At 41.1% G+C, this 25,506-nt stretch overlaps 1 protein-coding gene across 1 annotated transcript; it reads right to left on the minus strand.

Annotated features, from left to right (window-relative positions):
* Positions 1 to 31: 31 nt before the first annotated feature.
* inppl1a (inositol polyphosphate phosphatase-like 1a) lies at positions 32 to 24,394 on the minus strand. The gene is made up of 27 exons (XM_056374657.1): positions 23,898 to 24,394; positions 16,940 to 17,003; positions 16,069 to 16,216; positions 15,898 to 15,979; positions 14,129 to 14,275; positions 13,640 to 13,730; positions 12,683 to 12,772; positions 12,111 to 12,209; positions 10,521 to 10,671; positions 9,732 to 9,838; positions 9,009 to 9,111; positions 8,625 to 8,821; positions 8,277 to 8,394; positions 7,894 to 7,990; positions 7,447 to 7,585; positions 7,237 to 7,336; positions 6,740 to 6,828; positions 6,520 to 6,601; positions 6,249 to 6,338; positions 5,567 to 5,680; positions 5,003 to 5,179; positions 4,754 to 4,909; positions 4,484 to 4,568; positions 3,881 to 3,967; positions 2,916 to 3,717; positions 2,467 to 2,600; positions 32 to 2,092 (listed from the first exon to the last, which is right to left on the minus strand). Exons 1-27 carry the CDS (start codon positions 24,071 to 24,073, stop codon positions 1,996 to 1,998), a joined length of 3,822 nt encoding a protein of 1,273 aa, XP_056230632.1. The 5' UTR covers positions 24,074 to 24,394; the 3' UTR covers positions 32 to 1,995.
* Between the last annotated feature and the right edge of the window lie 1,112 nt (positions 24,395 to 25,506).

The following is a 25,506-nucleotide window of genomic DNA, read 5'->3' on the forward strand; positions in this document are numbered from 1 at the left end:
ATCCACTTTGATAAAACAGAAGTATCAGGTATCAGCATCAGGTCTTTTAATACGAAAATAAACTGGCTTTTCGGTTAGGCTTCTGGCCTCATAGGCAGAAGAGGAGGCAGGATTTAAATTAAGACAGAATAAAGGCAGAGTGAACATTAACAGGTAAGTTATCTCTCAGATTTTTAACGTCTTAAGAACGACATATAAAAAAACCTTGACTTGAACTGTGAAGAATGACTCATTTCACTGAACATGACTTGATTGTCTTATGTTCCCAAAGGCTTCCACAGTCAGCATCTACTGATGATGTTTATGGAGTAACAGCACCACCTGCTGGGTACTCGGGAAACAAGCGCCCTCATACCATCTGTGAACGTTGTTTCTCTGTTTTTAACATATTACGAGAGGCGACATCCTCTTCCATGTGTACAAATTATCCCCGTCTGTGGTAATTTTACAAACGAGCCAAATAAAATCAGCAAAACAAGAACTATCTCTACACTATATGAAATGTATGCTGAATGTTTTGATGACAAATGGTTTCTCAGACAATGATAACATGATGGCTTAGTGAATCTTCAGTAAAATAACAGCAAATTCTGTTTGGCTATGTTAACCAGTTCCCTGAACACTGCTCTATTTACACAGCTCGTTGAACCTGGGTCATATGCCGCTAAAATGGGATTTGTCTATCTCTGCAAATTGAAATTTAACGTCCTGACAGACAATGACGGTGTGATTATGAGGTAAGCACTGGGTGAAATTTTTCAAGTGATATTTCACTTAGGTGCAGAACTTATAACCTCAAGTATACTTGTGATTTTATTGCTTTATCTACTTCATTTTTCAACCAGACTGTGCCAAGAAACAGTATATTGCATGTGTCACTTGTCCACTTCTGAAAACAAATTAACTTCTAATAATGTAGCCAATTTGCCACAGTCTGTAAGTGTCAGAAAAAAGCTCAAATGTCAGTGTTGAGTGTGTGCAAATCACACACCAGGGGAGAGGTGGTGTCAAAAGCTGACGACTAATAGTCATTTAAATGTTGTAACAAAGTGAATTTAGCTCTAATGTGTTTGGTTGGTTTGCTCCATATTCCCTTTATCATTAAAAAAAAAGTAAAACCATAAATATATGTAGAGATACCGAGACAATAAATGCCACCATTTCAATAACAGTGGCACAGACGTTGTCACAAAATTACAACATCTGAAAAATGTAAGTTGAGCTCACTTTAGCCTGACATGCCTCAGGACTAGCTTCTCTCCTGTCACCACTTCCTGTCTGCCTCCGTCACAGAAAATGGGGCGGGTTGTAATTACTCTTGAGTGCTCTCTAACAATTCCAACAATTTCCCCAATTGTAGGCATTAATGGGGAAAAACCAGAGACTCTGAGAAAAACAGTGTTGTTAAAAAAGTCTGAACTGGGGGCACCAAACACAAGCAGCGTGTTTTTCGGACAAAACCCTTCTTCTCATTTCACTTTAAACCTTAAAGTCTGAAAGAGATTTCCAATTTTTAGGAAACTCTGTCACTCTTCGGTTACAGTTTCTCAGGACAACGAAAGAAAAACAAGCTCTAATTCTAGCTTGAAGCTACAGGTCAAAACTGATGATGTGACATCAACACATCACCAGCTCCACATGTGAGTTGTATCTCCAGTTCTGTCTAACCAGAAAAAAAAATATTACCTCATCCTGAATCTTCTCACTAGGGTTAAAGCTGAGGGTTAGGTAGTGATGCTTGAAGGGCTGAAATGATTATCATTAAATAAGGCCACCTCTACGACGATGACAACACACATACAGTACATGTGAAAAAGGACGTTGGTTCAACAAGTGTTTTTGAAAGTACAAATGGAGTGCAATTTCTCTCAGAAGGCACAGTCTGGCATCAATTGGCAAGTTCCAGCTCAGTTCAGTTCAGCTGAGATTTGGCCTCTTGGGACCTGGTGTGGTTCCAGGCCAGTTTGGACCAGTCATAGACCAGTTTGGTACAGTTTATTTCTGTTGCTGCTGCCTGAGGCTCTCCAGCAGGATTCGCTTGTGGGCAGGGTCGAGCACTCCCGCCTCCTCCAGGTCCTCCTCTGTGATGTCGCTGGTAAAACAATACAAGATGTAAGAAACAGAACAGAAGTGACAAGGTTTTCATATAGCACGTATAGATCAGAATAACTACTATCCCTGGAGCAGTGAACAGAACTGTAGTCTTTATAAACATTAGTGATAAACATGCTTCAGTCAGACAGATGACAGAACAGTGCAGACACAGTACACTGATCTGTGCGCTATAATTATTTAAAAATAATTATTTACTTCAAAGAATAAGTGTATAGATTTGCTTTTTAATACCACACAGACTTTGGGCCTTACTTTCACACTATATCACTACCTCAACTCTTTTATTTTCACCCACTAATGCATGCAAGACAGCATGAATGTCAACATATCTGAGTGTGTGTGTGTTTGTACCTGAGGAACTCCAGGTCATCCCAGCCGTTGTGTAGAAGACCCTGCTCATACCTCTCAAGTCCCAGTCTCTGCAGCCACTCGCCCACTGAAGATTCCCCAACAGACAAAGAGGAACTACTGCTGCCCCAAAGTGCCTGCACAGGAGAAATGTAAAGCAGGATCAACCAAAAAAACTGTGGTAGGAACAATTACTCCTGCCGCAGAATGCATGTCAACAATGTCACTAAATAATAAAAGATACAATATGCTAGCTGCTTTGGCTTGATTTTTGTCCCCCCCATGAAGAAAACACTAAAACTAAAATAGTTTAAGCTTCTGTGTTTTAGAAAATGTAATATAAAAACTGGGATGGCCTGAGAGAAACTGCTAACTGTGTCTGCTAACTGTACACTACTGAGAATAAGCTAAATACCTAAAGTGTACATTGCAAACTTTAATGAACCACCCACCTCCTCAGGCATGTCCTCTGCAATACTCTCTGTGATGGGATTTCTGGGTGGGAAGGTGCGGCAGGCGTCCAGACCTAAACCCATGGACTGCCCCCTCAGAGGCGGTGGTGCTGAGGGAGTGCGTGGAGGCTGTCCAGGAAACTCACTCTCGCTCAGTGTCTTTGCCATCTGGAGCACAGAACACGACTGGTCGTCTAATGCCCCTGCTCCGCCTCCGCCTCCGCCTCCGCCTCCCCCTCCCCCTCCCCCTCCCCCTCCTCCTCCTCCTCCCCCTCCTCCTCTCCGGAAGCCCTCCCCGAGACCCAGCGGGGCACCGGGATTCGCTGCTGGGATCCTGACCTCAGCCAGGTCCGGGTAAACAGGGCGAGGTTTGGGGAAGGGGACTTCTGCAACCATCTCCAGTGCTCCCTTAGGAAGAGGAGGAGGGGGGAAGTCGGGAGGGGGTCGATTCAGTGTGCTTCCTACTGTTCCGGCGACACCTCCACCCTGTGCCCCCGCCACACAAGTGACTCCATCGTCTTCTGAGGAGCCCTCCTCACTAATTGCACGGACCGGGTGTCCTGCCATGTGTCTGCGTGGGTGATGGGGCCCTGAGGCCGCACAGGAGGGTTTGGTTCGAGCTCCAGCTGAGGGAGGAGGGGCTTTAGCTGCCTGGGGGTTTGTGGAGGTAGGAGATGGGAGAAGCTCAGGTGAGAGAGCAGCTGCCGACTGGTTGGGGACGCCCTCCAGGATGTAGTAGGCGGGGTTATTGTAACTGTTCTTGCTGATGGATGGATCACCATCTGATGCATCTTGCTTAGGTCTTCAGTACAGAAAGCAACAGAACAAATGGTTGATTTCTTATTGTTTTATGTGTCACGGTCTGAACTTTTAGCTGTTGAACTTTCCATATCAAACGTGTGTCTGTAAAATCTGAAGGTGTGTTTGCTGATCAGAGTGTGTGATGTACATGAATGTGCCTGTACCTTGCAGCAGTTTCCTCTTTGCTGTTCCTTTCTCCCTCCTCACTGACCTTGCCCAGCTCTCCTAAATGTTTACGAACCACAGATGGCCTGCAGGGTGGACACAACAGAACAAGTTAAAGTTGGCAAGTGAGAGAAAATACTGAATACCAAGAAAACAAGGGTGTACAATGTGTACAGGCCTACTTTTCCTCAAAATATTTATTTTTAATCTTATTATTCATCAGCATGTCTGATGGAGCTTCTTCGGCACAGAGCCAGGGTGGATTTTTTTTTTACTAAGGGCAAACCTTCCTCACTATTATAGTATTTCTTTATATTAAACAGTACATAGTTTGACAGAAGTTTAGGAGAAAAGAGAAAAGAATAACATGAAAAATGCAATATATTTTAACACATGGATGCATGTTTTCAAAAATAGTTACGTCATCCCATCTGAATATAAGCCATACTGTACTCCATCAAAATACAAGCTCTAAACTGGCCCACAACAATTTTTCATTTTACCTTGGATTATAGGTGTCTCCAATATAATGTACACATACACAGAGATTTTACTATGAAGCTACATAAAGTTTTTAATTATAAAGAGCAGAGTGTACTCACTTCACATATTCATGTCCCACTCTGGACACCATCATGGATTTCCCTTTAGGTCCACCTGTCTCATCCTTGTCCACACTGATCCACTCTGAAACACAACAATAAAAATTGTTTCCCAAATTTCACCATTTGGACAATTCATGTGTACAAATTCTTAAAGCTTAAAAAGGGTTAAAAAACTGTACTGCGTTTAAATGGAACTAGCGTTTCTCTCCACTCAAGCTACTCAGTACACCAGACTATCACCGCACAGTTAGGTCTACAGTGCATTACCGTAGAGTCTCTCCCTGGTTCCCATTCTTTCAGAGGGGACTCTGACCCTCATGGACCCCCTGATATTTCCTGTTTCCTCGCCACGGTGGGAGAGGTAGGTGTGGAACTGCTGTGCTGTGCTGCCAATCATTGACTTCAGAGCCAACACGCACTCTCCTAGCAGGGGAAAAAACACACATGGTTGTTGTCAGACTAAAAGAAACAAATAATTGGATAGCCACACGACAAACAGTAACACGCTCTTTATACCGTAGGACTCATATCCATCCAGTGATTTCACTGTTAGCAGCAGATGTTGGTCCTGAAGATACTCGATCTCTGAGAGAAGAGGTTTTAGCGTTGTTAGCTGTTTGTTGGACCAGCCCACACGCAGGAAGTTGACGTTGTCGCTGCTCTGACTGTCGTTCTCATAACTCTTCTTAAACTCTACAGATGAGAAACACAGAGAGAAATGCAGGGCAGAGGGGATGGGGGAGAGGACAAAGGGAACGAGGTGGGAAGGAGAGGAGGGGGAGAGAAGGAAGAAGAGGAGGGAGATGTTTCTATTGCATTTCATTCAAAAGTATATGGTGGACAGGAGGTGGGGATGCAGCACGGGTCAAAAATGGAGACTAGTTTAAAGGTATACTGACTGCCTGAGATAGGGAGGGAGGGAGGAGGATATGAAAAGAAGAAACAGATACAATTTCATTACATCCACTTGGTGTTACAGAAACCCTGTCTGTGCTGTAACTCCTGGTGGATTTCTGACTGTGGAAAAGCCCTAAATGTGTGAATGAGTCACTGCAAAAGGTGCAGACATGTTCATCTCACCTTCCAGACAAGTGGAGTAGAATTCAATGAAGAACTTGGTTCTGCTCGCTGTCTTCACTATGGCCTCGATGCTCTCAAACTCGATGTAGGCCTGCTCTGAAGACTTTGGTAGACCTACAAAGAAACAGTAGGAGTGTGAGTGGGTGGCACCGAATACCATGTACAAAGCACAGATATAGAATTAGTCATTTACTTGTAAATGTTTGCTCAGTGGAAAGAAAATGCAGAAGAATGAGCCAGTTCTGCATAGCAAGTAGACACAGACATGAACTTTAATAGCATACAAATCCCAATCTTGTGAAAACATAAGCTGTGATGCAACTGCAACACTGGGCCAAAATGAGTAATAGGCTGCCGTATATATTTTTCCTCTGTTCAGCTCAACTCATTGCTTATTTCTGGTCTCTGTTCAGTGGTGAGTCATTAACCAGACTACAGGAGCATATCACTGTGCAGATTTCAGCTGAAAACTAAAACAAATCATCAAGTTCTAAAAGCCAATATGCTACAGACCATCTGTGCATTTTCCATGCACAAAGTCTAAAAAAAGAAGGAGGACAGAACAAAGAGAGACACACAAAGTGAGAGCACAAAGCAGAGCGATTGACAGGTAGAAGAATGAAAGGTAACAAAGAAAATTAAATATATACTTTCTGAAGAGCTCAAGTTAATTCACTTGTACCTTTCTTGGAGACAAACTGGGAGGTCACCCCCACCTCAAATGTAGCGAAGACAGGGGAGTGATCACTGGTCACTATATCATCTGTACAGCCTGATAAACAAAAGAGCCTGTAATTTAGTCTCCTTGTTGATCAGTCATATTTATTGCAGTATAAGCCGTATATAGATGTTTACAATGTTTTAGGTTAAATTAACCACTTTACTTAGTTGACACTTGTTACACTGAATTGAAACAAATGCATATTGAATAAGTTTTCTGCTGATGCTCTCACCATAGGAGTTGCAGACGATGTGTGTTTCTGGGTACGACTTCCACAAGACCCTGTCACACCAGGATGGGACATTCGTCCTCATCTAGAACAGACAGAAAAGTAGAGGAACACACAGCAGGATAATCAGGAAGACCAACAAAGAGAGAAATTAAAGTGGGTATGTATTTGTCAGAAATGGCTGGGACTAAGTCCGTGATGTTGGTTAAGTTAATAAACATACCCCTGTGGCCTTTTGCTTCTGCCATACATATGTGTCCCTTGAGCCACGTTCATAACGGTAGGTGGGCGGGAACGAGATCTCTTCCTCCGCTGCAAAGAAGATACACATTATCTTGTTACAATTTGTTGCAGGTAAGTGTAAAGGCACAAAGCCTAGCATTTTATAGCATCAATAAATCTAACTAACACATACAGTTGCGATATGAGTATAATCATTAAAACAAAAGGCAGCTTCTCTCTTCCTCTTTGCATTGGGTGATCTGACAACAGCTGAATTTGTGCCACAGACAAAACGCTGAGTAGTCACATCCTGTGTTAATGCTTACTTTTGAGAAAAAACTGCATGAACACTACAAGTGAGATGAGACAGAGAGATAGAGTCTTATTTTTGACCGCTGCTAAAAAAAGAAAGAGAAAAAGAAATCCTGCTCTCACTCAGGAATATTTACTTGTAGACAACAAGAGATAGTAAACCAGTACTGGCTCAGGCTTACTAACCAAAGCGTAGGAAGACTTTGTTCTTCTCCCTCTCCAGGTTGAGCTGGTCCACCTTCAGCAGGGGCTCAAACTCCTTCCTGTTAATGTAGTTTAAGATCTCCTGCACACGCAGACACAAAAGAGGCAGGGTCATAAAATAAGGTTTCATCTAAATTTGCTGCATTTCATCACTGTGTGCATGTCTGATTTTGTGTGTGTGTTGTCCTTCACCTGTATATCCATATCCAGCCTGTAGTTGAGGTCTCCCAGCCAGAAGAGGTGTGTGAAGCGCAGCGAGATGTCAAAGGAGCTCAGCTGTTTGTCTCCTAGTGACAGCAGCCGCAGGATATCAAGGTAGTTCTGGTTCCGCCTGCAGCGGTCAAAGGTCACATGTATTTTATGTAATAAAGTGCAAACGAGTCATTTATGTGTGTGTGTGTGTGTGTGTGTATGTGTATGTGTGTCTGTGAGATGTTTTCTGACACACTGTAAAAGTATATAATCACAAACCAACAGGAAAGAACATTTCAGTCCCCACAAAGTAAAATTACAGTGTAAAGGTTTAAAAGTACAAGACCGTGAAATAAAATAGTCAAGAAACATGAAAGTGAACTATAACAAATGGGACGTCCTCACAGTCATAGCCACAAATAATGTGTTCAGGACTGTGGTACGTACCTGGCAATCTTCTCATTCCCTGATGTCAAGTGACAATTTACAAAACCGAAAGATGTCCCGTTGAACATGAAGGACACACCTACAGCTCCTTTGTTACCTAGGAAACAATCAAAACAAACATGCAAGCTAAATACATTACAGTAATTGACAACCATTATTAATAGAAAAAAAAACAGAATATAGAAGCATTCTGCTCCTGTTGTGATAATGTCAAGACACACCACTATGACAATCTCCAGTAAAGAAAAATCTAGTTTTTGTTCTTTTTTTTGTTCTTAATTCAAGTCACGTTTTTCATCCAGAGATGCAGTAATGAATCATATCAATCATTCATTTTTCTTAAACAAAAAGATTGAAGAGGGAAGACTGAGCACTGTAATTACCCAGTGTGTTGGCGATGCCCGTCTTGACACTGGACATTCCCACGTGGCTGATTCGATTCTCATGTTCAGGTTTCACCAAGACAGCAATCTTAATGTTCCACAGAGTCTGCACTGCGATCTACAAACAAGGACAATAGACAGTGAGGAGCCTATACTCATAATTACTGCACCAACTCTGTACAAAAATAGCTGTGTCATCTTCAGTTTTAGCTTCTAAAACATATCACCTCCACTTTTTCTTTTTACATCCTGCGTGACTTAAACGGATTTGGTAGGTGTGAGCAAGCACAAGTAACACCAGTTTAATTAAAGGATGTAACGTTCAGCATGACGGCCTGCTTTCCTCACCGGTTTATACTCCAGTTCTGTCTGCTCTTTCAACATGCAGCGCAGTGACTCCACCCACTCCCGCTCACACACTGAGTTTTCTTGGGTTCCAAACACATAAAGGTCATGAGGGATGGTGACCGTCATCTCGTCCAGAGTCTTCCCAAGGCCGCGACACAACACCCATGAGGCCACAGACTTAGGCGAAGGCACTGAGCCTAAATAATCAGACCAAAGATCAAAATGCTACATTCTCATCAAAAATATTAATGTCATGACCTGGAAATACTTACTGTTACTTTTCAGTGCAACATATTACAATATATGATAGGTCAGTATGTTCTGCTATCAACCCAAGTTATATTAGATAATGTGTGCATGTGTGTATGTGTGTGTGTGTCTAACCCATATTCCAGATGCCTATGAAGATGGAAATCATGTCTGGCTCATCCTGGTTGGAATGTTTGTTCTTCATCAGCTGCAGCAGCTGGCAAAACGCCTCCCGCTTCTGAAACACACACACACACACACAAATCAGTGAGTGGAAGTTGCCACAAAAGGCACCCTGTTTTTAAGCAGCAGCACTTAAAGGCTACCTATCAATCAGTGTGTGTATATGTGCTTTTTGTATATGTGCTTTCATTAAATCTTTAAACATTTTGATGTATGTGAGCTCAGATAACACTCGTTGATATTTTCCATCAAGTTTTCTTCCCTAAATAGAAATATCTAAAGAAAAAAAGCAGTGCAGAGATGTATGTGACTCACATTATAGTAAGAGTCGCAGTGGAAACTGAATTCATAGAGGACACATGTATACGAGTCTGTGTCAAAAAGCTTGGCCCCTTTCAGTGTCCTTAGTCTAATTCTGAATATACAAATAAATAAGGTAAATGTGAGAGTATTTCCTTGTCCATTTGAATATGAATGTGTATACTACTGTAATGCCTGCTAGTAGGTATTTGCATGTTCCGATGAAAGATTGTGCTTTCTTAGATTTAGAAAAGAGAGAGAGAGAGAGAGAGAGAAAGAGAGAGAGAGAGAGAGAGAGAGAGAGACTGTGTGTGTGTGTGTGCGCATGTGCGTGCGTGTGTGTGTGAGCGCATGTGTGTGCATGTGTATGCAGACCTTGGCACTAGCAAAGATGAAGTCTTTCCTCTGGCTCTTGTCCTTCTCCTTCTCAAAAACAATGCCCAGTTTATTCTGCACCCGCTGAGACTTGATCAGCTGACGGACTGAGAGAGACAGAGACAGACGAAAACACAGACAAACAGGAGTTAAAGATAAAGATCCGGAGGGAAAGAAAGGGAGGTCAAACAATAGATTGAGAGGTTTAAATGAGGTTAAAGTCAATGAAGGTGGATAAAGAAAATTGTAATGAAAAAAAAAGTTGTCATTAAATCCTCATGTAATTTTTTATGTCTTCACCTCAACTGTGTCTCAAACAGCTACCATCAAGAATATAAAGTTTGGATCCACATTAAATACATTTAATATCTTGCCCTGGAGTCCAGAGACACTAAAACTGTTTCCATGGTGGCAGCTAAATCTGACACATTACTCAGAGTTTCTTGCAGCGTTGTGTAGCAAAGGCGAGCCACTTCACCTCAAGACCACCTCCACTACCAAAATAAAAAATAACCACGCTTTTTAAAAATAAAACATCAACCATCCATAAAAAGAGTAAAGGCGCTATTTCACAGAGAAAATTACATTTCCAGTTTAGTGAATGTGGCCTTTGTTTAGGCTGTCACCTACCAACTAAAGTGATCATGAGACAAGATGTGTCACCGACTTGTTTATCACCTGTCACACAAATTTCTGCTCACTAATTTCCTGAGGGAAACACTGATTACTCATCTCACAGTTCAAAAAACACTGTGGTTATTATGTATGGAGTATGTGTGGGTTTCTCACTTTTGTCATGTGTGAAGGTGGTCCAGTCCTCTTGGCTGTCTTTCACCTTCTTCATCACCACCAGTCGTCCGCCCTCCACATCCACAGACAGAGTGTACTTCTGACTCTTTCCTATCTTGGTCAGTTCTGCCAGGTAAACATCCAGCTTTACCTGTAGTGGACCAGAGCATATAAAAGGTTTACGCGACCACAGAGCTCTTTACTTTCAGACCATATTAAATCCTCACACCACCAGGGGTCTCCAAAGTGAAAGTGGTGGACCCCTCAGCACTCTCCCCGTCTGTTGTTGACACATAAACAAGCTTGCTGCTTCCGAGGCATTAACAGAGAGCTAAATCTATCTCAGTTATATGCAGTCAGCAATCTGTCGTCAGCAGGCAGCATATCTGAAAACAAAAGGCAGTAATTTTGATGATCACACACCAAATGTCCTGATTCTCTCAATATCAATTTTAGAAGACAGTTAACAAATTTCTGATCATCACAGACTTGGGGAGATTTTTTGACTGCAGACTTTATTTTATTTGAATCCATAGAGCTTGTACATAGAAACATAGGACTCGATATTTCTCCGAATAAATGGCTAACCACAGGACAGACATTAATCCTCACTTTGAGTCACCTCAATGGGGTCTGTTTGTGCGTCAGTTGGAGATTCAAGATGCCGCATCTTAAAGCTATCTCGTCGTTGTAACAACACTTCTGTTCCTGTGAAACAGGAAGCCGCTGAGAGGATATCACCAGAATGCAGACTTGGCTGAAAACTAATACTTCAAATCATTCATCTCCTCTTCCTCCTCTGTCTCACCTGCTTCCATAAGTTCTCCCCCTGATATTTATCTCTCCACTCTGTTTTCCTTTTTTCTCCCTCTATCCCCCTTATTCTCCACCGAATCTCTATCCATACATATATCCAATTTTTTCTCCTTTTCTCTCCCACTCCGCAACAGTTCTTTTCCTATGTCTTCGAGGCACTTTCAAAATAAAAAAACTATAATCTTCTGACCACTATACAAATTTACAAATTACACTCACTTACTTATGTACTTGTTGTAGATGGGTATATGATACCAAGAGTTATTAATACCATTTCATCTGACAATGCCGCTGCTGAAAGTGTAATATGACAATGCAACAGGAAGTGCATTGCAAACATTCTTTCGGTCTCACATCAGCCAATGCAGTGTGTTGAGGAGTACTTGACTTCACGGGGTGTTTTATTGTAATTCAGGTTCAATCTGTCCTTTGTGAAACAAAATCACCATTCCTTGATAGTAACATATAATAAATCACATCTGGAATTGTTGCGTCACCTCAGGAAATTGATCTTTTCCTGAGATTACTTGCCCTGTTTAAAAAAAAGGAAATATAAAAGCTTTAAGATAATGATAATGATGTGAATACCTAAATTGATAATAGAGCAGAGCATGACTGCCCAGGAAGGGAAATTTGGCTTTGTGACCATTGATTGTCTTGATAATTGCTAAAAATGTTGATATTCCCTCCATCACCCTGCAGGAAGACAACCACTAAAAAAAGTGTGTGGGTGATATGTGTGCGTTATGTATGTGTGTATGTATGCATGCATACCTCGAAGGCCTGCACAGGGATTGCTTTGCTGTGACGCATGGAGAGAGGAGGAGGGGAGCACGGTGAGGACAAGCTCATGTCCTGGAGAGCTTTCAGGGCCTGAGAGGGGGAAAAAAGAGAAGGAGAAGGGTGGAGGTGAAACAATTTGTAGAAGTATGATGAAAAAATGAAAGCGGGAAAGAGACATGGGCATAAAAAAAAGACACACACAGATAAACTGTATTATTTTCAGCGTTAGTGTTGGTGTCAACAAGGAAGGAGTTTTCCATTTCCAGAGTGTGATCTAACAAGAGCAGAGAAGGTGGAGACATCACACGAGTCAAGACACACAGCTTGATTGCACTGAGGCCATTTCCTGCCAAGCTAGATAAAGACCTTCCTTACAAACCAAGTCCATCTCAAAACAATTTGACATATGAACATGGCAGAGCTGGTCAAAGTGACGAAAAAAAAAAACTACGCCTTAAACACACACACACACACACACACACACACACACACACACACACACGGAGCAGAAGTGATCATGTGTGAGGGTGCATGCCTACACATGACTGAATATATGTATGTACCTTTTTCTCTATGGACGACAGCAGGTCTTTGAGAATTGCCAGCTTGGTCACAAGGTTCTCTAACTCCTGGTCTCCACCCTGATTCACTGACTGTTGGTGGGAAAAAAGCAATCAGAACCCATGCAAGCTGTGCAGTTTGAAGAGAAGAGCAAGACTTAAGTAAAACAGGTTTCAAGGACAAAAAATGTAGATTTCATGGTGGAAGATTTCGGAAATCACCCATGATGTGTTTCACCCAGGCTTTCAAAAAAATGGTACAGCGTGTAAAACTGCACAGCAAACACACACATTTCACAATTACACAGTACATTGTTCTTAAGCCTGCATAACTAGTCTATACATGTGTAAATAAATCAACTTTTATTTAAACATAAAACCACATGTTGGTGTAAGTGCTTCTGCTTCATGACTAGAGTGACTACTGAACTGACGCCACCAGTTCCAAATGAAAAAATAATTTTGCTGAGGCAGCAATGTCTCTATTTTCTGTGATGGTTGTGAAATTCGCACAGTGGTCAATCCATCATTTGCATTTCTTAAGAGACAGTTCCTTGATGATTTAAAGATTTTATTTCACATCTATTTGTTTATGGAAATCTACAAAAAAAAATAAGACATTCTGCCTGTCTCATAAACACACCATGAAAGTTTTAAATGTGTTAGACAACAACGCACAACTATGGAAGAACATTACAAATATAATAAATACAAATCTCCGCATGCACATATACTACACAGACAAACACAAACAACCCTGTGCATAGTTTTCCCTGAGATAAACCACATCAATAGCAGTATGTATGAATGTAGCGTGACTAAGTCTACCTCAGCTGTGCCCAAAGGACCCTGGAGGAAAAAAAAGCATTTTCCTCATGACATTCACTTGTATATCTGTATACTACTACCTCTGTGCGTATATGTATGTATAAATCCAACTCTGTGTTAAAGAAAATGTACCTGTTGGATCATCTTGGAGACCATGAAGGCACTCTGCTGATCAAAGACTTTAGACAGAATCTCCAGACCAGACAGAACCTTATCCACCTCCCTAAGGAGAGAAACAGAAAGAGATCCACAGTTTTAAAAAATGCCTCTCTAAATCATGTCTTTCTCTTAATTTAGATCAATTTATAGGGAACAGATATTTACTGTATATATGTGTGCAGGTTGGGGCTGCTTGATTGACAACAGATGATTAATAGCTATGTGATTAAGTTATATTTTGTTAAATTTTTTCCACAGTGTTTGAATATGCAACGTGTCATTGTGACCAAAACAAAGGGATGAGGTAGCAGGCAGCTCTGCACACAGAGAGAGCAAATCCTTACAAATATGTTATGCCAGTGTCATGATGAGCGAATACATGAAAGAATAGCTCTGTGTATCTGTGCATGCACTGTGGAATTTGTGTGTCTACGTATGAGCTGGTGTATGTGTCTGTCTTACCCATTAAGGCGTTTGCAGGAGGCCACTAGTGTCTTGTTGAGGTGAGGCAGGGAGCAGGCTCCCTGTTTGACTGCCTCAAGGTCCAGAGCATAGCTGCCCTTCAAGTACTCATGGGAGATAGTGCTCAGGCCATTAGCTGCTGGAGCGCTAAAACAAAATATAGTCCAATGAGCATTTATAACCATCTTCACTACATGCACACAATTACCCAACATAAGTGTAAATATTACAGTATAAGCAAGCAAAAACAGCATTCTTGTGATTAGATGTTGGCTGCACATTTTACACAGTCAGGTCCTGCATTGTCAGTGGCATATTTGCAAAGCTGTGCGTGTGTCTGTGAGCACTTTATCTCTGCAGTCAGGGTTTTTAGAATCACATACTTCCTCTAAACCAGTGAGCTGACTTATGTCTGCCCTGCCATGGACAGACGCAGAGACACACACAAAAAAAAAAAACACACACTCACTTAACCATGTGAGCCAACAAAAGGCCAGGTGTTAGTCTCTGCAACTAAAACTTCAGCTTTTGCACCTACAGATCTCTGAATTTACAATCCTTTAATATGGTCCACAGTGTGGCTTCAAAGTAAGCTAAGTAAATTTTCCTGAGCCAAGGCTTATTTTTAACATGCAAACCAGCAGACTGTTACAAGTGTCAAGCGAAAAAAAAAAAGGTGATGTCTTGTTCCTTCACTGTCTCTGATCTATGATGTATTTTGCGCTCATTTTGGTGGTTTAGCAAAATGTAATTAATAATATGTAGAAAGTGTCACAGTGTGATTTCCATGGTGATTTTTCGCTTCTTTCTATGGACAACTTCACAAATGAAGACCACTGTGAACAAAAGGAGGATGTTGCTCCTTGAATTAACCTACAGTTGAAACTGTGACAAAAGTTACTACAACCCACAGATTACCGTTACTTCACTCATCAATTTGAGAAAATTCTTCTCGGCAACTTTAAAAAGTATTAATAGCTCTGTGTATCTGTGCATGCACTGTGGAATATGTGTGTCTACGTATGAGCTGGTGTGTGTGTCTGTCTTACCCATTAAGGCGTTTTAAATTAATGATTAATACAATTTCCTAACTCTGTTAAAATACAGCACATAGTAGTCTGAGCAAAGACACCGACCTTTGTTGCTTAATCTACACAGATCTGAATAACATACACACACACACATCTGCATGCACACAAATGACAGCCCCCACTCATTAAAGCCTTGCATCATCTGTAAGCAATGTGGTTTTCAACAGGATGTGGCTTTCCCTCTATATGCAGTCGGGGGGGCACACAGGGATAACAGAGGAGATTAATGTGTGTGTGTGTGTGTGTGTGTGTGTGTGTGTGTGTGTGTGTGTGTGTGTGTGTGTGTGTGTGTGTGTGTGTGTGTGTGCGTGCTAATGAACATGAGTGTAGGAGAGTCATTGTTATGTTTGATATTAATATGTAACGATGTGTGCATGTCATGTGACAGAAACGGTGACAGTGACTGGGGCACAGTGTGGCGTCATCAGTTCATATCATCAGTTATACATCTGCTTACTATTTATGACATAATCTCATTCGCAGTGAAACAACATCCTTGCTGTGTGTGTGTGTGTGTGTGTGTGTTGTGGTTCTGTGGTTGTGTGTTTCTATTATGGTTGTTGGTGAGAACTAAATGGTTAGCATGATGGTTAAAAAGCTCTGCCGGTAGTTTCCGCACTTACATATTATCAGAGTGAATCATACACAATTAAATTAGGTCCTGTGTAAACTTCATACCTGTCTGTGGGTGTGTCTGGTCCAGGGGGCGTGGAGGTGGAGGCAGAGCGAGGGGGAAGGGGTGGCTTCTCATCCTCCCCATCTACCAATCACAGAAAAGGAGAGTTAAAATGCGACAAAAGGGAGGCCACTGTGACCATGTGAGTGTGCGTCTGTAGGCTCTGGAGATACCTGAATAGTCTCTGTCATCGCTGACAGCTGTTTCCTCTCTGTCCACAGGATAAAGCAGGGTGGTGACCAGACCCTGGCTGGGCTGCAGGTACAAAGACACCAACTCTGGCAACGTCTTAAACCGCTTAGGCTGCACACCCTGAGATGTCTGAAAGAAGGAGGGAGGAAGAGAAACAGGGAGGGACACACCATGAGACAGAGGAAGAGAATGAGAGTTATTTTCTACATGGTATGAACATAACAATTACATCCAAACTCATTAGCTACAACTGTTATTGAAATCTCTGGTGGTCGCTATTGTTTCACATTTAATGTTGTGTAAGCACATATGACCCAGTAGTCTAAATATAATTCAAACCAGGAAGAACTGTTTTAGTAAACATTGCCTGCAAACAAATTCAGTACCAGGAAACAAAACTAGACTTTTAGACTCTCTTCAATGTCACAGCTACAACCCTAAAAATCAGTCTAAACTGAGATAGCCACATAGATCGTCTGAAGCACCATGTTGTCGCGGGTGTCTGTTTGAGACAGTGTGTGTGTGTGTGTGTGTGTGTGTGTGTGTGTGCGTGTGCGGCTGGGGGTGGTGAGGACTTCACAGCTGTTGGGCACAAGGCACAAAGACGCTGCTGTTGGTGTGTGTGTATATGTGAGAGTGAGGGAGCTCAGAGCCAACAAAAGCATCTCTGCCTGCCAGCTGCTACTGAAGCAAATACAGTTTTTGCTGCACACATGTACATACACTTAACCTCAGTGGACTGTGTGTGTCTGTGTCTATATAAATGAGAGAGAAAAAGAGAGCGTGTGGGTGTATGTGTGTGTGTGTGTGTGTGTGTGTGTGTGTGTGTGTGTGTGTGTGTCTTTTCTGTACCTGTACAGCCAGAAATCCTTCATCATCTGGGAGGATTCTGTATGTGTGGACGTGCTTCTGAAACCTACGGGAGTAAAGTTGGAGAAAATGTAGAAAACAAAAGTGGGAGGGAGATATGAGAGAAGAAGAGATAATATTAGACTATTGTTTGATTCAACAACAAAAAAAAACATTTCAAGTCTCACATTCGTACACCCACTCTTGGACTTGACCTCAGTGGATAGGGGTGTGTGTGTATGTATGTATGAGCACGAGGGGGTTCAGACGCTGTAGAGAGTTTCAACCTGTTGCTGTCTGTCACAGTTGTGAGCGGGCTTTATCCTTACAGTAGCATGATACATTAGAGCAGAACAGAGTTGAACCTTGTGTTTATACATTGTAAACTTACAGTGATGGCACAAAAAAATATCTTCCTATCCTTTCTTGAACCTCTCCCAGAATTTGTGGTGTGAACAGCATTTCTGATTGAACCACAAGCTTTTTTTTTTTTTTTTTTTTTTTTAAACCAATCACAGATCAATGCGCTGACATTGTGATTGCACAGTCGTGACTACACGCCTGCAGCCACAAGCTGGAGTTTAATGATTTTTATGTCTGCACTTCATGTCTGCTCAGTGGACCGGATACACAATGTCCAATTTTGCCAAGCAAATGTTGTGGTTGATGTCTGTTGGTGTATATGTGTGTGTCATAGTTGTGCATCTGTTTAGAAGTGTGGGTGTTAGGATGGCACCCAATGCAAAACAACTCAGTGATGCTTTAACTTCTGCTTACACGCTGTGCTTACAGTATGTACTGGTCTGTATACACTATATAAAAGAGTGGGAGGATAAATTCATGCCAGGAATTCATCCTGCCTTGTCCACTCAGCTGTTTTTCCAGTCTTTCCAGGTCAGTATCCTACAGGAACTAAGACATGAAGTGGAATAAAATATTAGAGTGTTTCAACAACAAACAACTACAGGATTACTTTTTTTTTTTATAAATAATGGTACAGTTGTATTAAATTCACTTCATGAAATTGGACTGAATCAACTTTTTGAGTCACATTGACTTGATTTGTTTCATTGACCAGCACAGTGACATGGAATAAACCTGCACAACATCCATAACAGGTGGACCAACATTATTACATTTCTGATGGCATCAGAAATTCAAATCAACATTTTCTCTTAATTCGAGAGGAAGTTTTACAAGCCACAAAACTGTGCCAGTGCTTGACAGGCAATTTAAAACTGGTTCCAGTTTCTGGAAATGAATTATGAAGTGTTTTAAATTTCCTCTCACTGCATTCAACCTTTGGACCATTTCCTTACTGAGGGCAATTATGATTTTACAGCCTGCTTATTACTGATTCCTGCTGTAAGTGTTCTGATGCCAAAACCTTTTAGATGTCCTATTTTGATACGTTTCTTGATTTGGCATAATTGATCTGACAGAACACAGAGCATCAGAGTTAAATGATATAAGACTTGTCGAGCTAAGCCACTAGGACACACAAAACAGAGGTCCCCACGTTGAACTGATTTCAACATAGCATATTCATTAGATTGTTGCCAATAATAGTTCCATATATCATGTCTAAAAGAGTTATGTCTAAAAGTATAAACTTAAATATAAAATATTTGCTCTCATGGTCCACCTATGAACACAGTCAGTGAGATGAATTGCTCCTTTTGTCTATCTGGACCGTGAAACCATATCCATATTTAATCCTGTCATTTTTTAAACACAATGCATTCTGGGTGTGTGTGTGTGTGTGTGTGTGTGTGTGTGTGTGTGTGTGTGTTTTCCTGTTGGCAGTTGATGAGATTCTCTGTAGGTCTGGGAAGTAAATACTATTGTTTCAGTAACAGCAAAGTTATAGGGGGGGGGGGCTGGAGAAAGAGAGAAGGGTTTATTATGGGATAGACACAGACCCAAAGCACACTGTGTATGTGTGGCCTGTCAACAACAGTCTGTGTTAAGGTTAATGACTGCCCCACTGACTCCCTCTGCCCTGTTAATTTAAAGTGTCACCTCCTTTTGTTTTGTCTCCTCCAAATGACACGCGCGCGCACGCGCGCGCACGCGCACGCACGCACGCACACACACACACACACACACACACACACACACACACACACACACACACACACACACACACACACACACACACACACAGTCTATGACCTTCTTCAAAGATCATATAGAAGCCCACGCTGGCATTACTCATTACTGGTTGTCCTTTAAGTTAACAACAATCAAGAGGTAAATTTCCTCCCTCATAGCTCTGTTGTCGACTTTGAGTCTGTCCTGGTCATCAGGCACTCCACCCTCCACTGACTCAAAGTGCAGTGGGTCCGTTCAGTTCTGGTATTTACAATGCACAGGCAACATAAACAGCATGTGTATCAACACAGTGTATCAATGACTAGTTACAATATTTAGCCACATATTATTCTATTGCTACATATACCTCAAAATGTTACCTGTTCCATGATATTGCATTGAGCAAGCTAAGTAAAAACTGTGGGATATAGTAAAATCACAAAATATTGGTAAGCTTGACTCTTTTCTGAAGAACACTGATGTAGTGAATACACTATACCATATTGATACCAATTACATAAGATGATGTGGTTAAACAGAAGGTAGGATCATTTTCAGAAGGATTTTTAGCTTGATGGCAATTGGCATAAAGGTGGTCTAAAAGCTGTAGATCTGAACCTAACATCTTCATATGTAAGATCTAAAAAATAAAAAAGATGCAAGGAGGCTGTAAGATAACCGAGTGCTACATGGATAAAATGGCAAAACATATCACGTAACCAAATCACTTCTTAAGGTACTTCTACCTAAAACTAGCTATCTAAAAAAGGATAACACCACAATGCAATATATACTTCACACACCTTCCTGGTAAGGAATGCTTTCACAGAAAACTCTAGGTTTCAATCACCTACAGAAACACATGGAGCCATGCCTGAACCCTGACATGTTAAGACGCGCTGCACTGATGCTAAAGAACATTGTCCTGACAGCAAAAATAGAAAACAACTCAATGTCTGTGTAGACGTACAGAAATTTTAAAGAAAGTGCTTTCACATACTATATATGATTGAGATACTTTATCTGCAACCATATGTAGCACATAGATACCAAACACTCCTAGCACACAAATACTAAATGGTGGTCACTTCATACAAAAGTCACAGAATTACCTTAAAATCTGCATGCATACACACAAAACTCAAAGTCCACTGACTTAGATGTACAGTAAGCGGAAGTGAAAGGCAAAGGCCTACACAAACAAACTGGCCTGGGAGTCAGTCCCACCGCTGCTACGGCTTCTATTCTCAGACAACAGCAGAGTGGAAACACTTCCTAAACACACTGGTCCCTCCACAGCTCTCAAAAAGGAAGTACACATGTCTGTGTATGTAAGTCACGAGGGCAAGCTCAACAAAAAGCCATGTCTAGTTCAGGTTAAAAAAGAACGTCTTGGTGTGTATGTGTTTTGTGGGCAGGATCCAAAAAGAGGTCACTTGGTAGAGGAGTTAAAATGAGCTAGTTTCCATGTTAAATCAGCACATTGACGCAATTGTGTTCCAAGCCTCCACTGTGCCATGTTGTAGTCCACTGGACAAAGACAATCTGACTATATTCAACAGAAAATACATTTGGTTAACTTACATGTTGCCTTTTTTATTGAAAAATAGGTTTTAAAATGTGTCTAAACCCTTACAGTCGCAGTTACAGTGACATTTCAGGTTGAGTTTTATGTTGTTTCAGTAGACAGTGTGGCGGGGAAGCTGAAGGGCTCAGGAGATAAAGACAAAGTCATTCAACATCAAGAGGACCTGCTATACACATCAGCCCTGAGCCTCCAGGATGCTACACCGGGGCCATGACTAAAAACAGTCGACCATTCAGCAGTCTGGAACCTTTTCAAGCCTCTGGTGATTCACATTTTACTTCCTGGAAATTTGGGGTTTTTTCTTTTGTTTTGTTTTTTTTTTTTAACCAAGCAATATTAGCAAAAGGTGACAAATGAACGTATTGTCTGACCATATAATCTTTTCCTCTGTATCTTCAGGGGTTGTTGGGATATACTGGCCTCCTGTTTTTAAAGACATAATAAGATAGACAACTTGTTTATGTAAACCTGATCTAACAACAGTTGTCCACGTGACCTGCAACTGTGTGTTTTTTATATCGTGAACCACGATAATTTGATTGTGTATGTTATGAAAACTAGAAAACATTTACTTTCTGAAATACTAAAAGTCACACTGAAGATGACAGTTAAAGTTTGACTTCCTTTCAGTGTGGTGAACATCAGCTAGTCAACCTAACATATGATTTTCAAAGCTTTGCGAATATTTTTTTTAATCTAATTTTAACATCTATTTTTTAAGGAAAAGTAGAACGCATCAGGCAATGCAGATTCCCCAGACTGGCGTTTATGAAGCTTCAACTTTAAATTTAAAATGGTCACAGTTAAAATCATTTTTCTGTGGTAACACATACTGATCCTCTGAACAGGGAGAACTGTCTGTCCCTCAGAGGGGTTTATAAACAGAAACCTTGCAATTTCCCATATGTGGTTATCAGGTTATCAGTGAGAATTGACAATGATACATTGTCAAAAACAGTCACCACTGACAATTCAAAATTAACACACTAAATGGTGCAATGTACAGAAAATTAGAACCACATTCATTTCACCAATTCATATGTGTCATCTTCTTTTAAGGTAATCAAAGTACATAATCATTACCCTAATGATCACTGACCTTAGCTTGGATTGCTTGTGAGTATTAAATGACGATAACTCTGTTGTGAGCAAATCACAGTATTGAACAACTGCCGCTCACATCCAGTAATTTAGGTGCTGCACACATGTGGTTAAATTATGTAACTTCTCTCTGTTGTTCTTGTTTTTTCTTTTGTAATATATACTATAATGTCAGCTTTTAATTGTTTCCTGTTACATAGGAGAGCAACGGAAAAGCTGCAAAGTTTGATGATGGACTTGCACTACATTTTACATTTTATACTTATTCCATGTTATACGAGAGTATTGAGAGTATTCTAGCAGTATTGGTTGCTTGTTTAGGAGTGATAGTGAACAGTAAAGGTGACCATGTCATGTCACTTTTGCCATGTTATGATACTATGTCACTTTTTTATATCTGGAGGCAAAAATTCTGCATAAAAAAACAGGAACATTTTTTGTGAGGCACTGTTTGGCAAACTTCTCTCCATAACTCTATCTCTGAGATGAAACAAGGTTGAAGATATGAAAGGTGAAAGGGGAGAGGAAGGGAGAGGTTGAGGCGGGAATAAATCCGGAAACGTTTGTGAGGAATGTTGTTGGTCATAGAGTGAGCTACTGAATTGCTAGTGCATTCAGCAAAGAATGAAATGTGGTTTTTGTCACTGATGTTTAGAAAATCTCTTTGATTGGGTATTTTTAATAGGCTAGTAGCCAAATGTGTGTCAAACTTATTGTATTTTGGACAGTTTGCATTTGACAAGAACAGTAGTGTTTATACATGACAATTATTTAAAGTACAAAATGTCAAAAAATTGTGATTTCTTGTTTGAATTTCTCAAGATGATGTATTCAGATTGTTTTGTCTGACCAACTGCCCAAAGACATCCAGTTTAGAGTGATGTAAAACAGAGAAAAGCAGCAAAATCACTATTGAAGAGAAGGAACTAGTGAATATTTAGCATTTTATGCTTGACAAATGACTGATATAATTAAATGATTTGTTATTCAAATAATTTGATTGATTTTCTGTTGATCAATAAATCAATTAATCCACTGACTGTTTAGCATATTCTTATGTGTTTTGCATATTCTCACATTTACATAGTACACAAAGTTTGTACTGCTGGTCTGCACATACACACACACTGAGCTCAGCATGGGGTAAACTTTCAGGATAGGGGATGTAGGTCGAGTCAATGTCAGAGTCTTGTGTCACATGGCACAGGCCTTTTATTTACTGCATCTGCACTATCAGTAGCCCATGCATCTGTTTAACTTTGTGTGGGCGATGTGGGTGACGTGAATCATTTTGGTCATTTGTAGTTTTAAAAGTTTAACATTCCTTTTCCGTGGTTCATCTGACTTGGCTGAGTCATTGTAAGTACTGATTGTACTGTCTCTGTATTGAAGCTTGATTGTCTAACTGAACATGGAGATGAATGGTGGCAAACTCTCCCTTGTGTAATGGTGGGTGGGCGTTTCATCACTTCTTTTAGCAAAGAGGATGCCCAGCCCTCCACCACCCTCTTAAACAGAGAAGGTCTATACTACTCTAACATACAGATTGTTGTCATTTTTATGATATACTGTGTCTGTGAAGACAATGTGTGTAACTCAGCTAAACCAGCTGCTTCACCACTGCACTGATCTTAAATGAGCCTTCAATTAAAACATCCGATGCTTATATTTACCTCCACCAGCACTCAGTTTAATGCCACTGCTCACAACCCGCAGGCTGATTGTAGCAGTGTGCCCTGTAAAAACGGCTCCGCAGGCGACCACATCAGACTCTAGACAGACAGGGACAGCCCTAAAGTTGTGTGCCATGCAGGAGTTTAACTGCTGGGCAGACAGGCAGTCTGTCTCTCCAACTCACTGCCTTCCAGCAGAAAATAAACAAATGCTTTTTACGCAGGCTTAAACTAGAGCAATTTGATCACACACTGTACAAAAGCAAATGATGCTTTAGTTTATGCACAACCTAGAGACGTTTGCAGAGTAGCAACAGACGAGGCAGTGACTTGAACACAAAACCCAAGATTCCCTGAAGGCATGTGAGCTAGCTTTAACTTCAAATACCATTTAAACTAAACCATTGGCGGGGGCACAACGTTTTCTCGTAAACAAAGTAAAACGAGACCGCAAATAAAAGTTAGGTTCAAACAAGTTTCTCTTTTCTGTGACAAAGTTACTTACAGTACACACAAAGCGTAAGCTCCGTTGACACTCTCGCTGTCCCGCACCAGGAAGCTCCCGTCTCTCCCGGCCCGGGCTAGCAGCTCCTCGGCCGCCGCTCGACTCAGGTCCCGGTGATACCACATTGGCGGTGCGGGCCCCAACGGAGAAACCCCACCACCACCACCCCCGGCCATGGCCACAGCCCTTCAAACCGGGTTCAACTAAAGCTGCTTCCCGACTTCTCCGAAAAAGCTCCCAGCCCTCCTCCAGACTAGAAAAATAATCCAGAGAGAGAACAGTGGAAAGCCGAGAGAAGCGCAGAAAAGTACCGTAAACGTTATTCCGACGGCAGAGAGCTGGCACGAGAAAACCGACAATTGGACAACGGGGCAACAAGTTGTTAATTTGTGAAGTTGCGCCGTTTGCGGCTGATTCCTCAGTTCCTGAAAGGCTCGCCACCCTCCTCTTTCGCTTCCCAGTCCCACGGAAACCAGGGTATGTAAATCCACACTGGAGACCGGGGAGCAACAGCGGTGACGACCCGCGTCAGCACCTACATAGTGTCAATACAAAACACTTCCTGATAGAATTTTCAAAATAAAATAGGCTGTTGGCGAATTTAGAGTGAGACACTTTATTCCAGGGGCAAACTCGCCCAACGTTTGTTTCCTGTTAGGTCTATCTTTAGGTAACTTGACATAGCTCTCTGGGAAGGAGGGATGGTGGGATAGAGATACTGTGAGAAAGAGAGGAAGGAGGAGGGATGGAGAGAAAGTGAAGTAAAGGAATTGACTGGTAGAGAAGAGGGCAGTGGTGGAAAGTAACTACATTTACTGTAAAATCGTGAGGTGCTTTCATTTTATTCAACTTTATACAAATGCTTCACTACATTGAAAGATAATTATTGTAATTTCCCCTCCTCTGCATTTATCTGACAGCTTTAATTACGTTGTAAGTTCAGAGTTTAAATACAAAATATATGATCAACAAATAAAACATAATGCATTGTTGTAGACTGATCTACCCAACAGTGTACAAAGCAGTTAAAATTAGCCCCACCTTCACCGCCTACAACATTCAATTGCTTTTTACACTTACATGCTTCTTTCTTTTTAATAATAGTCCAGTAATATGACATACAATAAAACAATGACATGAAAGGGGCGGTTGCTCATTATGAGTACTTTTACTTTTGTTTTTCATTCTAGTAATAATTGTGTCTTCTTTTATAACCCTCACTGGTAACTGAGTATTTTCACAAAATAGTATCGCTAGTTTTACTTAAGATCCAAGTACATTTTGCACCAAAGTATAGTTTTCCCCTTTGTTGTCCTATCCACCATATGTGTTTTCAAAATTGTATATCCTGTGGGAACTTGGCATGGGCTCAAGTTTCTGTGATGCTTGCTTTAAGTACTCTCACACCATTTAGAATAAAATCAATAAAATAAATAAAATTTTCACCCATGTGGATAAAAAGCTATGTGAACTAAAAGATATTGTAGCTACTATGTGACCACAAAATAACTCATGAATTACCTGTTTTTTCCTCTCCACTCTTGTATCACAGCTCTAAGTTGTAGCCTACGTGGTCAAAGCCCTCACTAATGCCAGAGGGCTTTTTCTT

The sequence above is a fragment of the Seriola aureovittata genome, chromosome 4 (assembly GCF_021018895.1).
Source record: "Seriola aureovittata isolate HTS-2021-v1 ecotype China chromosome 4, ASM2101889v1, whole genome shotgun sequence".
Lineage (NCBI taxonomy): Eukaryota > Metazoa > Chordata > Actinopteri > Carangiformes > Carangidae > Seriola > Seriola aureovittata.